The 15007-nt window shown below is 38.3% G+C and overlaps 1 protein-coding gene across 1 annotated transcript in view; it reads right to left on the bottom strand.

Moving 5' to 3' along the window:
* The window catches only part of LOC104948700 (protein SOGA1-like), a gene marked incomplete at its 3' end in the record, with an annotated part of 16235 nt that extends 2027 nt beyond the window's left edge, over window positions 1-14208 (bottom strand). The window contains exons 1-3 of the mRNA XM_010774920.1: window positions 14125-14208; window positions 13234-13335; window positions 12197-12319 (exon numbers count right to left, since the gene is read on the bottom strand). Coding sequence (XP_010773222.1) covers window positions 12197-12319; window positions 13234-13335; window positions 14125-14208 — 309 coding nt within the window. The remainder of the gene's footprint in view (window positions 1-12196; window positions 12320-13233; window positions 13336-14124) is intronic.
* Between the last annotated feature and the right edge of the window lie 799 nt (window positions 14209-15007).

Here is a 15007-nt window from a genome sequence, read left to right as displayed (position 1 = left end):
AGAATCTTCTGTTGTTCATGAATGTACTCTTACAGTGATCATATTCATATATCTATTTACTGTGTCTCCATGCTTTAATGTTCAAAAAGCTCTTTATTTGTCTCATACTGCCTGTGCTGCTGCACCTCTTTTCACCCCCTGTCTGAAACCAGAGCCCAGTCTGCTCTGATTGGTTAGCTGGCCTGCTCTGTTGTGATTGGTCAACTGCTCAGAGATGTCCCCCCCCTTAGCCTATCAACAACAATGTGTTGGAGAGCTAGCGAACAGAAGTGTGAGTGTTACATTGTGATGTCACTGTGTGGTGGAAGTAAAAAAAGGAGTCCAAAGGAGGTGTTTTAGGCAGGGGGGGATTTTAGCCTTTGGAGGCCATTTACATGCAAAAAAAACTATATAACACACAACAGGAAAGAAAAAAAAAGCATAACTGTGTGTCATTCTAATAACTTGTTACCACTATTATATTTTTGTATAGAATGTTCTTTTCACTTTTGAGAGATAAATCTGTAGCTGTTATGTGAGATCTGTATGAGGGCAGATTTACTTAATTCTGAATTCAGCATAGTTTATACTTTACAAATGAGAGTGGCTGTCTGCATGGGTGTGTGTCTTGTTCAATATCATGTGTGTGTGTGTGTGTGTGTGTGTGTGTGTGTGTGTGTGTGTGTGTGTGTGTGTGTGTGTGTGTGTGTGTGTGTGTGTGTTATTCACACTTGCAATGCTCATCTACAAACTCTCTGAACACAATTTCTAATTGTGTATATTTAGTGTGAGTCTGTGTACCAGAGTATGACTGTGTGTCTGCATATGTGTGTTGGAACCAGTGCCAGTGTGCAGCTGAGTCCCACAATGCCCCTCTGTACAGCCCACTCTCACTCTATACCCAACGGCTCCCTGAGCTCCCCCACACGCCAATTCATGTTTTTTTAATGCGTGTGATTCTCCTGTTTCAATGGTTTCTTAGAGTTCTCCTTTCAGAGTTTCAGTCACAATGGTGAGTCTCATTTATTTGTGTTATTTCATCTGCTTCACCACTTTCCATCCAATTCTCAATTTTTATTTAATCGTCTGATAATTGAATACCTGATTACAATCCTCTGACAATAAAAATACATTTGTACCACTCAGTCATTATGGTTCAACCTAAACCCAGTTGATTAAAGTTACTGTTGCTTGTGAAAACACACATCTTGCGGATGTTATTCGGCAGGTATAAAAAAATTGAATATGCTGTACAGGAAGTTATCAAAGATGTACCATCAAACAGATTTTTCTTTCTTAGGACTTATTTATTCATTTATGGATTTTCCAAGCGGTCACTCACTGGAGCCTTTGCACCACCATCTACAATATTTCCCTTTTTTGTAGCTGCACAGTAAGCAGCTCATTCTAGTCATATTGTGTATTGAACTACAGTTTCTATCACATATAGACTTATATACAAACATATGGTTTTTATTTTATTTATTTTATTTTTGCGTTTCAGCATTATCTTTATGAATAAAGGAATCAAGACCATGTAACAACAAAAACTTCTATACGTTAATGGAGCTAACGTCATAAAAAAATAAGAATAATGCTAACTTCCTGTATTCTTAGCCACTGTGACCCCTATACTGACTGTACAGCCTGGTGCAGTGTACTTCCTGGAGGCTTCATTACATGCCATATAGATTTCATAAAATGTAATTCAAATAGAAGATGTATTCAAACTCCCGCCCACAATATTTGATTGGCAGGGTTTTGCGGGGCGTGAAATGGAGACACACAACAGCAGCAATAACTGAGTATGCAGATTATTAATGAACAAACATGGATCTTACGGATCATCACTTTAACCAAACAAGAGTTGAATATCAATTTCTCTGTCACTCTCCAGAACATCAGAAGTATTACAGTCTTAAAACACATAGAAGTTCCTAATGTTTTTTGCCTCAAAGCCAATAAACCATTAAGTGGATCCAATTGGGCCGAGACAGTGATTGATTAACTGATAATTGATTATGCTTATTTTTTTTATAGGAACATCTATATTTGAGGAGAAAACTGCTTTAACTAATGGTTTGTTTAATGGGTTTGGGTTTATGGTTCTTCATCAACCCTCTATCTCAATCTCCACCTCCTCTCCTCTTCTTCAAAGCTCCTTTGTTAGTGTTTGACATCTAATAAATGCTGCATTGTTCTTCTATGTTAAAGGGAAGTGTGTAGGAATTTACCGCCATTGGAGCTTTTGTTTCTACCCAGCAACAGAGCTATAGGATCTAATTAAGATTCAGTTCGGGTGCTGTGTGAGTGTGTGTGTGTGTGTGTGTGTGTGTGTGTGTGTGTGTGTGTGTGTGTGTGTGCGCACTACTACTTTTTATGATTCAAACTTTATCATGAGTTTTGAACTCATTAAAAGGGCTTTCTCCGGATTAACGTGAGGAGTTGATGTTTTTCCAAGCCCTGTATGTGACATCTAGCTTAGCTCAACCTCTGCAAGGGAGGTTATGTTTGGTTTATTTGTTGTTTAATTTTAATTCCTTAAGGTATTTATATCAGTGACTGTATCCAAAAGTACATTAATATCATTAAAAATATATAAGATGCTCTACCCGATTAACTACAAGCTATTTTCAGTTTGTATCCCTTGGGCAGGTGGAAGTAAACAATAGAACACAGAGCTAAACCTCATCCCCACTCCAAATGGAATAACATTTATAAACCATCACTGTCTGTTTTCAAGAGGGATTGCAGAAAAATGACTGGCCCTATTTTTATGAAACCCTGTAAAAGGGTGTAGAATGGGCCAAGGAAGGACATAAGAAGAAACAACACAAAGTCAATGTGGAGATCTTGTAAAGTCTATTTTTCTTCTTTAACAGAGGCTTGCAGTCTCTCCCTTCTTCCTGGTTGAACACAACCCATCTCTCTTTGAACGTACAGATGTGAACCCTAACCCTGTATGAAAAAAATAAAATGGAAGACAACCCCTTTTGGGTTTTTGTGCATGTAAAGGGTCGGCAAAGGTTTAGCTCTCAAAGTCAGAGTTTCTGTCCCACACCCCCACCCTGCCTGAAACGTGTCCTTAGGACTCCTTTGTTTACTGCGGTAACATAATGACATCACTATGTAACGCTCACGCTTCTATTGGATAGCAACAAATTGTATGTAATAGGCTAAGGCGCGGGACATCTCTAAGTGGTTGACCAATCACAACAGAGCCAGCCAGCTAACCAATCAGAGCAGACAGTGATCTGGTTTCAGACAGAGGGTGAAAAGAGGTGCTGCAGCACAGGCAGTATGAGATATATAAAGCACTTTTATTTTATTTATTTTATTTGTGTACATTAAAGAATGTCAACATGTCACAGTAAAAGGCACCAAATGCAAATATGCAAAATTAGCATTAATAGGGCCCCTTTAATTACAGTTTGTCCTTTTCAAACAGCTAACATTTGAAGGTATTCCTTTAAAATAACACAACATTAAAAAATTATCCTGTAGATTTAAAATGTCCTGTTTAGGGGCAGTGGGTGGCAACTGTACAGTCTGGGGACAGTCCTGCCCCAGAGCACTGACAGAGGAACGGCTAAAACCTACTGAAACATTCATGTGTTTGGTGTGGGAGGAATCATTTAAACCCGAGAAAGTCTGCAGACAGCTCTGAGGCGACAGTAAGAAACACAGAGCTTCAAATTAATTTATCACACCACTCAGCTCATAAAAACAACCTCAGCAGCTAAAAGCCCTTTGTTGCTGGAAAATGTAATTTGTGGCTCAAAGTGTTTAGCCGACTTCGTCATGGTATTGTTTTCCAAATAACCAAGAACATTACATTTTTTATTGTTGAATGCATGTTGGATTTTATCTATGGGAGTTTTTTATACTTTTTGTCTATCTCAGAATATTTTAGCTTGCTGACATTTGCTTGTCAAGTACAATAAAACATATCCATTTATACTGATGCTAAATCTGACAGAAACACACCGTTTTATTTACCTCAGCACTCTTTTGAATCGGTCCTGTCGGTTGTTGATAAAATCACAGGCTGTGGTGGGGAACGATGACTCCAGCGAAAGTGGAGAGCATGCGAGGTCTTACAGTCAACCTTGGAGGTGACTTTATTGTTTTTTTTAATGAGCTATGAAATGTGCTTACAAGGAGCGCCTCCCTGAAGAATTATCGACTTCCCGCTGTTTAGCTGAACCCCTCAGTTTATCACAGAAGAAAGTACTGCACCATCCGCTATTAGATAAGCAGATACATAAGAAGGGTTTTTGGAATATTTCATAATAGCATCCATGGTTCTTAAATGGCTGACAGACTAAAATAAACTGCTAGTGAGTCCCGTTTCATTACAGATCATCAGAAATGTTACATTGCACTTTCTATGCAACATCATTAGGGAATTTACAAACTCTTATTTTGTAAGCACAGTTTTAAAATACTTCTAGAACGTTTATCATTTCAGTCGCACTTTCAGTGTCTATATTGCATCATTAACATACTTATTATTCTTGGTTATCTGCTTTTGGCACAGTAGAATAATAGTTATGAGCACTGGTGAATAATTAAGATGATTTATAACAATAATAGTCAATCATGTTGATCAAGTTATACTCCATATTGGTTTTTTTGTTGTTGAAAGGATCATGGGGTATTATAATTCCTGTAGTTATAATTAACTTCAGGCCGTGATATATGCTCATTATATCACAGCTAAGGGGGTTGTCGACCCTCCGCTTCGCATCGGGCCGAACCACGCCCCTTAGCTGTGATATAATGAGCATATACCACAGCCTGTCGTGAGCTATTGCTTTTATAAAACGGTTACCAAGTGTGGCAATATGAAAGAAAAATACACACTCTAATTTAAATAGTTTTTATTAGTAAATAATGATGTTCAAAATAAAATATTCCCTCCGTTGCCTTCCTCANAATTTAAATATATTTATAAAACTGACAAGTCAAATCAAGCAATCTGATTGGTCGATAGCGTTTTTGCGGACCTCTTTGATTACAGATTTGAAAACATCGTTGCTTGCTTTAAAAGTAGCACAATTAATTATGTTAAACCTTCAAACGTATCTAGATATCCCTGCCCTAATGCCAAAGGAACTGCACACTGAATATGTTTTGCCGTTTGATGTCTATGTCTGGACCGCTGCGTCAAAAAGGAGGGCTTCTGCCCAGCTTCTGCCCCGTTACTTCTCCGCTGCTTTCTTGTTCCAGTATGAAAAGCAAACTAGCCCGATGGTATACTGTTTTTCTCAGACGCGGAGGGATACTGACTTGTTGTGAAAAGTAACTTACAATTCTACCCGTGGTATACGCTCAGTATATCACGGCTAAGAACCAATCAGATTGCTTGATTTGACTTGTCCGTTTTATAATACAATATAATCTTGTTATATGGCATTACACTAAAATGATAAGTTATTCTAAATGGTCATCAGGTGCTTAAAGTGAAACAAAATATCATTAAATCCAAAATATTAGTGAGTGACCAGCCATAATGAAGTATTATAATACTTTACCTATACCATATCATATTTTCTTGATTTGTTTGCATATCTTTATCTGAAAAGTATCAAATATAAAGCCAAATGATAAATGCAATAGCTTATAAAGTGTGAGATTTCCTTTTAAAGTAGTACCATGGAAGCATAAAGCTGCATGCACAGAGTTGAAGTAGTAGTACATTTTTGTTTCTCTAATGTCATAATTTCACAACTCAATAGCTTAACAGCCCTGAAGCCCATCCACTATAACTCATCACAGTGTGTCAAACACTAACTATATTTCCATATCCCTAATGTAGCTGCTCTCTGTCTTGCTACCAATTTAAGATTTGTGTTGGAAAGTGCTGCAAAAATGAGTTTACATTTATTTCAGCAAGTCTTCTCGAAAGAACTACAGTGTTTAGTGAAAACCCAGAGCTAGTGTTGATGCCGTTGACCTTTTTGACACTGGCCTTTTGACGCCCATTTAGAGGATGTTACATCACAAGTAATCTGCTTCGTGTCTATATATAAAACCATTATGTGTGAAAGAGAGAGTGAGGCAGTGGCCTGACAGCTGTTCCAGTACAGGCTGTGATCCATCTATCTTTAGATAAAAAGAGAAAGGGAGGGTGGGGGAATGTGATAAATACCACAATCCTTGGCATGTTTGGCAGTTGAAAAGTGTGATGTCACCTCGAACATCAAAAACTGCCATTCTGTCCTCCCATCCGTTCAAGCATACATCCAGACACACATACATATGCTGTAGGACTATGCCTTAGAATATTTGCTGTTGTGTTTGGGCTGGTTGTATTTGCAGGATTTCTTGATAGGACTAGTGATTGTTTACATTATCGAATTATCGCCATATTATTTTTTCAATTAAATGCTCAGTCGATATAATGTCAGAAATAGTGATAAATGGCTCCCAAACTTCAGTTTGCTTGATTTGTTGACCAGCAGTGAAAATCCAAAATAAATTAAATATTTACAATATGAAACAAAAAGCACATTTTAAAGTTTTAGAGGTTCAAACCGCTGTATGTTTTGCATTTTTCCTTGATAAAGACTTTGAGTTTGTCCAACTTGTCAATTATCTCTAGATTGAATCTTCAGCTAATCATTTGAGCGAAACTGAACAGCGATAGTCCAATCACAGTGTAGCAAACATAACTATGTGCGGCAGGTCTGTCATCTTTGGATTTCTTTCCCGTTCCGAAACAATGCGCAAGATGCTCTAATGAGGGAGTCAATCACTAGTCAAACCAAATCATCCTTCACTTTCTAACACTCTCCTTTTCACATGCAGTGAAATGCATCAACACCAGCAGACTGTAGTGGGAAAAGCTGACTAAAGTAGGAGAAGATTGTATCTATATTTAACTTTCCGCTGTTTAAATATGTCTTGAATAGCCACAATACCAACACTTAGGAGTGTAAGTAATGTTTAGTTCTGTTGAATAACCAACTTAGCATAATTTCCCAAAACAAGATGCTACAATAACAGAGTTTACAGTACAGCAACAATAGTGACTCTGCTATGCTCTTGATTTAGTTTGGGGAAGATTATGCCATGCCATCGGGAGCAACTTGGGGTTAAGTATCTTGACCAAGGATACATCGACATGTTGACCGCAAGGGCTCGGATCGAACCCACAACCTTCGGATTGAAAGTTGCCCCTGGGCTTCTTCATGGTGGTTTGCTTGGGAAAGTAAAGCATACTGTCTTTGAGTGACAATTAAGGCATGCATCTAAACACTTCTTCCTCCAAGTAAGCTTTAAAACTGTCCAAGAGTTATATTAGCACAACAGTATGCTAATTACATTTTCTATTTGAAATACTATTGCTAGGACTTGGCTAGCGAGAAGTAATTTGCAATTTGTAAAGTGCTGTCAAAACTACAAAAGTAGAAATAATCAGTGGAAAAGTGTTAAAACTACTTTGTCCAATGTTGACACACACACACACACACACATACACACAAAAGAGGAAACCACAGTTCCTGGTGGGAACAGGGATGTTATGACTGATACTGGCATGGAAACTGTACTTCATCCAATGTGTGCATGACACATGTTGCAAGAGTGGGGGTTAGGATGTGTGCATGTGTGTGTTGGTGTGGGTGTAAAAGATGCAAGAGGAACACTTCACTGGAGCTCATACACAGAAGAATTGAACCAAATCCAGTTTTAGCACTCTATCTCTCTCGGCCAGACACACACATAAGTACACACATAAGTACACACATGCAGACACACACACACATATTGTAACATATGGAGATGAGGCTGAGAACTGGCCCTGTTCAGATAAATGTACCGGATACTGCTGCTTCCAGGCTCTAATCTAATGACTGCGTGTGTGTCACCTCCTCTGCTTCTTTATTTGTGAGGACCAGTTTTAGTGTAGGTCAGATCTTCCATTCTTCAAAATGCCTTTGTGAAAATGTAGACTGTTGGTGATGTTGTAGTGGATTTTAGGGTAAGAAGCTAGTTAAAGTATCATCTCAATAAGGGTCTTCACAACTATGCGTCTTTGAGGGAGTAAGAGGTCCAGCAGGATTACTCTTATAATCTGCAGGAAGGACACACACCACCTACCGCTTTACTATAGATACACCATCTGTTGCTACTGGAAAATTGAAGTGTGTACAACATTAAGTTCAGATACATTTAAACTGCTTATTGCATTGTTTTTGTTGTTGTTGATGGAATTGTGTTTTCTCCCAGATTAAACTCACAATTTTAAACGTGATGTTAACTTTGTAAATTGCAACAACAACAAAAGACGCAACAGAACACTGACACATTTGGTTATGTTTTGGCAACAAAGTACTTGGCTCAATTTTAAACAAGATCAAGGTTTGGCTTAAAATGAAGAAGTTATAAGTCATTTAACTTATAGAAGTTAATTTTAAAAAGTCTGTGTTACATAAAGAGCGTTCTCCTTGGTAGAAGTTCTGTATTTGACTTTGATCAAAAAACGCGTTGTGATACGGCCCAATATAACTGACAATGTAGTTTAGTTTAAAGGGAATTTAATTTTCAGGGGATGAGGATGCAGAATTACTACTGTAAAAAATTATTCAAGTGAGATATATAAATCAGTGTAGGTGGGAAAAAACTGAGAAGAGATCCAGAGCAAACCTCGAATGACAACATAAAGAGAAATGCTTGAGCTTGCTCTTAAAAACAATGGACTGCATCAAACAAATACATTCACTGTATATGTAATGTTAACTTTACAATTAGGACAGAATATACATTGGTGGCACGCCTGGCAAAAATATTAAACAAAGCATCATAAAGCTGTCCTGGTTTAAAATCATGACTGTAGTGGTGGTGTCTCCTTATTTGGGCAACAAGCCGCTAGCTAAGCTAAACATATCCAACCAGTCTCTATAATCGAGGCAGAGAGATGAAACTGTCGAACACCTGGTGAGGCAAAAATATATTGTATAATTTCCAAAATGTTGTATGTTACTTTCAAAGGATCGGTTCACTCAACATATTTTTTACCTAAGAGACCGGGTAGAGACCATCAGTGTTAGATATCTATTATGTTCAGGCCTTCAAGGCAAATGCACAAATGACTGTCTCTGGGGATCAAGTACAACTGGTGTGTTGACATCATGAGAATCCTCACAACTATTTCCTGTGTGTGAGTGTCCAGATGTCTGTGGCCTGTGGGAATGAGAGAAGTGTGCGAAACGGACAGGAAATGATGTCAGACATTCTCAAGCAGACTCTGACAGGCGTAACACACACTCACAATGGATGCCGAAAAGCACAAGATTACTAAAACAGCATAAATAAGCGCATGTGACTTATGTTATAAGATGTTTTTTTCAGTTAATATTCTTGTTGTGATTCTCTTTCTATCTTTTCTCCATCTTTCCCCGACATTTAAGCCCCCATATTCTCCTTCTAGGAGCATTAAATGTCAAGTGAGTGGGAAAAAGAAAGACGGTAGAGGGTTATGAGTGTCTTTCAGTGCGTCAGTTTAAGTCTGTGTGTGCTTTAGCCAATTTGTGAGCATTTGCATGTGAGTGAGTCATCACATCAGGGCCTTAACGCATCAACAGCAGTTAAGCCAATTTATTTTGTAAAGCAGCTCAGCAAGTCAAGGTCAAATCAGACGGTAAACACTCATTTCCTTTCCATCACTGAGAGGGACTCTGTAATCACCAGAAATAGCAATCTCTTGCTATTTTATGAAACATTTCTTGATTTGTACTCATTCCAAGAGGGGCTCATTTATTGTAAGGCAATGAGAGTCTAATTATAAAACGATTTTAAAAGAACTCTTGGGGATTTAGGAACATCTAATTCAAGTAACCTTTTTAAAGAATCATGTTTTTTTCAGTCAATAAACAACAAATAAGGGGGAAACGTAATAAAAAGTAAGCATTACCTGCATGCTAAATATAGAAACTCCTTTTGTCCATGTAGCGTATATAGGCACATTAGCCCAGGTTGGACACTGCTACCTTTACCATCGTAGGGAAGAACATCCATGCTAAATTGCATTCCTTTTTTAATCTGTACAGCTGAATAAAGCAGCAGCAGTTAGCTTTCATAATGTATGATTTGTTGCTTGCTAATGTGAGGTACCTGATGATATTTATGATATGTTGTAAGCTAGTTGTTGTTAACTAGCATGCTGTTAGCTGAAGATGCTAGTTGGTGATGATGCAGACAAAAGTAAATAGTACTAGGCTCCTGTGTTAAGTGAATGTGTGGGTGCAGGTAAAGTGTTTTCTTTGTCGTGGGTCCAACTCATTTACCTGAATTAGCATTTAGCATCAGAACAAATAGCATGTTGAAGACAGATGGAGCATTTGATGTCCACAGATTTAACAGCTGTTACTTTTGGTATTCAAACCTTTTTTGATTTGAGATTATTTAGATGGCTCAACTAAAGTCTACTTTTTTTAATGCTGGTTAAGTTATTTTCCATTAGAGCTCAATCAGTATTATTGAGTCATGGGGGCATGAGATGAGTGTCTGTTTTTATAAAGCTAATGATAAAGCCACTAGAATAAACACAGAAGTGACTGTGAGAGGCGGGCAAAAGAGAAGCTTAGCATGGGATTAATGCACACAAACACGCACACACACACACGCCCACACACACACACACACCATGTTGTAACTTGAACTGCTGTCTGAGTCTCAGGCGGCAAGACGACATAATCAGCCATGTGTTGTGAGAGAGGTCGGGTTTGTTTCCCTGCTGTGTATATTTTTCCATATCCTGTGTTTATGACCCCTCTTTGCCAATGCAGCCAACAGATGTAGACTTAACTCATTTTATTCCCCAAGCTTTTACTTTTTCTCAATAATTTCTGACCTCACCCTCCCACTCCTTATCCCAACGCTACCATTGGCTCCTAAACATTTAAATTCGAGTAAGACCTCTATTCAAATCTATTTGAATGTTTTTCTTTTTGTTTTGCGTTTCTCTTTTCTTTTTTTTTCATGTTTTGCTCCGGCCTCGTCTTCTGCCTCTGATTGGCTGATTTGAATTTTCAAAAAGTGACAAATCCCCCTTTTTTCATCCTCAGAGACACAGGATGTACACTCATCCTTTTCCATCCCTCCCTCCCTCCTTCCTCCTTCCTTCCCCTCTTTTCTTCATTCCTTCTCCCAAAAACAACCAGATGGTGAGACAGCAGTGGAGAGACAGACAGCGACAGCCGGCGGAAAGCCCTTCGGAGAGTGACATCACAGTCTCACTCTCACACTCTCTCTTAAAGGGTATAAAGGCCTCATTGTATCCCCCATCACATGGAAAAATGTTGGCGGAACATTGTGAATTTGACAGAGTGCATCCATGATCCAGGGTCAGTGTGACAAAACACTCACACAGAAGCTTTACCCCGCAGTGTGTTCGTGCATAACGGACCTTTTCCTGGGTTCCTGATTGGTATGACTGGTGTTTACAGTATGTGCACTGTGAAGGACGCTAGTAAAAAAGAGCGTTGTCTAAAAGTACAATTGTGTGTGTAGTTAGTCTTTAACACATGTTTCTTTAGTAACAGAATGATGGATCTGTGTATGTTAACATGTGTGAGGTCAATTGAAAGGCATAATGCAGTGCTCAGTGTTTCTCAGACAGTGGGACTAGCATATACATTTGAAACAGGGAAATTCCTTATGCAAATTAGAGGAAGCCTGGCTTGACCACAGTCTTGTGACTTTGACAGTGTGATGAAAAGGATCATAAGAACTGTCTCACAAAATATAAACACCACCAGAAACAAAACCGCATGTTGTGGCAACATTCAGACATATTTAAGTCAGATCAGAGCCCGAAAATACATTGGATGTTCCTAACAAGATCATTTCTGCTAGTTTAATGTAAAAGTTGTTATAATATAATTTACTAAATGCAAAATTTGTGTTTTTACACAAGCAAATCTTAACAGTGAACTAAATGGAAGAATAACAATGTCTAGTTGAGACTTATTTTAACATTTCCACACAATCCGAGTTTTCCTCTATGGATTTAGAAGACGTTTAGAAGAAGCGGAAATAACATTCTAATTTTTTTTTAATTGTAGTTAACTAAGAACTCAGAGCTTTTTGACAGAAGACTTAGCACTTTAAATTAAATAATTAAGCTTCACTAGACATCTTTTTCCAGATTTCTCATTTCCCAATCATGCTAATACTGTATCTAACATTTCAGAACCTCACGGACACTTACTTTGACGTCCTGCTCCAGTGTTCGTATCAGTTCTCCATCCACCTGCCCTGTTTGGGCCACGCGCAGAGAGCGTCGCTCTGCCTTCCTCAGCCGGTACTGCAGGATGCGGCAGGTCTTGTTAGCCTGAGAAACAGCAGCAGTGTGAGTGGATGAAGCGGTTTCATATTAATTATGTAGCTTCAAGGGAAATTCACCAGGCAGCAGTTATCAAAATACAAAAGAAGAAATACAGACATCCATAATGCACCAGGACTTGTGTAGCACCTTTATCTCAAAGATTCAGATGATTGATTGTCCATCATTTTACTTCCCTGCTTCCAGAAATGTGTAGCATCCATCTATTTTATATATGTAAAGTGAGGCACTGCAAGTATATGGGAAAATATTTTTGACTTAATTAAGTTCCTCAGTTGGTAACATTAGGGCAATCAGTTTTTGAAATGCATTAAATATGCAAGTAAGGCAGTATCTTATTAAACACTTGCTCATTTGCATTTATTTCCAGAACAAAAGTATGAGCATTGGATAAAGCCACATTTAAATTCTCTATATCTCTTTGTATCGCTCTTATCAATCAAGAACTACTGTCAGCCATTAAAAAGCAAACTTGGGGTATGTTAAGTGCTGCTAGAAGTTTGAGAAGTAACTCATTTTGAGAACATTTAAAAAATATTAACTAAAAGATATCAAAACAAAACTTTTCCAGTTGTAACAAAACCAATATTTCAGCATTTTTCTGAAATGAACTATTTGAATATAAATTGAGGCATTATCTAATGCTAACTTTTGGTGGAATTAGTATAAATCTAAAAAGTATATAAACAAAATGTTTAAATGTTTACACCTATTTATTTTTATTTTAGTCTGAAAGAAGATATGTTAAAGAAGCAAACATGGCCAAATCAACCGGTGTATAAAGAAAATGCTTTTACCTCAACGACTCGGCATAACATTTCATAACAGGATATAACAAAAAATGAGGTCACAGATTAATTGAGAGTGCTTTCATTTATCCGGCTAGTCCTGCACAGTCTTACCTGCTCCATCTGTTGCCGTAAGTCCTGCAGCTGGTAGACGTCGTCCTCCATGTACATGTCCCTCATCTCCAGCATCTCAGACCTCAACTCCTCCATCTCATCCTGCTCACAGACAAGCAGAGTGTATAAGTGCATTTGTCATTTTAACACTACTCCTGCAAAATCAACCTGCATGGAGAGAGCTGTTTTGTGTTGTAGAGACTCTTAATTGTAACTCAAAGTGCTAACAGCATTATGGGCCCATATGTGGGCCATAAAGGGAATGCTTTAATGTTTAATAGGAACCATTAGCGCTTTTGTGCTAAATGCAAGACAACCATCATCATCATCATCAAAATATCATCATCCATTAACCTTGTTCATAATGCATCCCATAAATCACTGATGTTGTCATTAGCCACCACGTTTTCATGTTCATCATCCTCATTATCAGCCTTTACAACAATGACTGTCTTCTTAAAATAAACTGCCATGTAATATTCTCCCAAGTCAGATAAAAGGGGTCATCTGAAGCAGAGATCTAGACGATGTAAGTGGCAGAATGATGCACTAAGTAATATAATATGATACTGTATTGATTTTCTTCTCTGGCTCGGGCACAGGAGGTCAAAGGTCAGGGTCAGGTTATCAGATTGCCTGAAGAGACTCTTACCCTGCTGGAAAACTGGAGAAAAGTAAATTCCTACACTATAAAAATTGTGAGGTGTGGAATACAGATCTCTTGTGTCTTTTAAATATAAACGTTAGCCTAGCTTTTCTAACACAACTGATTTGGCAGAAACTACTTAGCAGATCATTTTGGGTAAATGGTGGGCCATTTTTACGGAAAAGCCTATCTGGCATGCTGGTTGGCATGAAGGATGCAGGCAATCAGAATTATTTGTGTCCAACCCAGCAGGGTAGCGAGTACAAGGGTAAACAGCGGATACGCTCCATGCAGCCCACCACCTTCATCAGGTTCCCGTCAGTCAACATGTTAAACCTTTGTTCCAACAAAATAGATGCATGCAAGAAACCAGGTCCATAGTAGGGCTGAACGATTAATCGATTTTAAATCGAAATCGCGATTTTAAAATGTAATTATCAAATCGCAAAACCTGCGATTTTGTTGTTGTTGTTGTTCTTGTGTGTCAGTCATCCACACCAATCAGAAGTGCTGTGCTCCACATTTCCACGATTTTGGGAAAATATCTAATTGCGATTTTTCTGACAAATATTGCGATTGCGATTCGATTTGCGATATTGTTTTTAAGCGACCCAACGGAAGTTTATAGTAACATGCGGCCATATCTCCCTCTAGGAAGGTCGTATCAACGTGCTCCCGTCTCTAGCACCCCAGCAGCCCGAGCTACGAGTGAAAGAACTAAACTTACATGAAACTTCCGTTGGGTTGCTTTAAAGTCAAGCTTCAGTTTAAGATTCACCCTGTAATAGATGTAAAACTTGTGATGGAGCATTACTAACCTGACTCAGATGGTTTGTTTCACCAAACCATCTAGGAATGCTCCATTGGAAGCCATTTGGAAAGGGCAGGCACTTTCAAAAACACTTGGCAGGTGATTGGATCAATCTGTCTATCACCTTCTATCATGGGCCACTTCTGATTCAACCCTGTCTCCTAAAAAATACGTTCCCACAGAACTAAACTGCATTCTCAATTATGTTTAGCAAGAAACGTATTTTCTCCCACGTTACTTTCGTTATGAACGTATCTCAAATACATTTATTTTCTACATATCTTCTATAAACATATTTTCTCCCACGTTACGTTTCT

The sequence above is a fragment of the Notothenia coriiceps genome, unplaced genomic scaffold (assembly GCF_000735185.1).
Source record: "Notothenia coriiceps isolate Sejong01 unplaced genomic scaffold, NC01 NC01_scaffold00014908, whole genome shotgun sequence".
NCBI lineage: Eukaryota > Metazoa > Chordata > Actinopteri > Perciformes > Nototheniidae > Notothenia > Notothenia coriiceps.
Note: the sequence above shows the minus strand (reverse complement) of the source record. Positions and strands in the feature narration are given on the sequence as shown.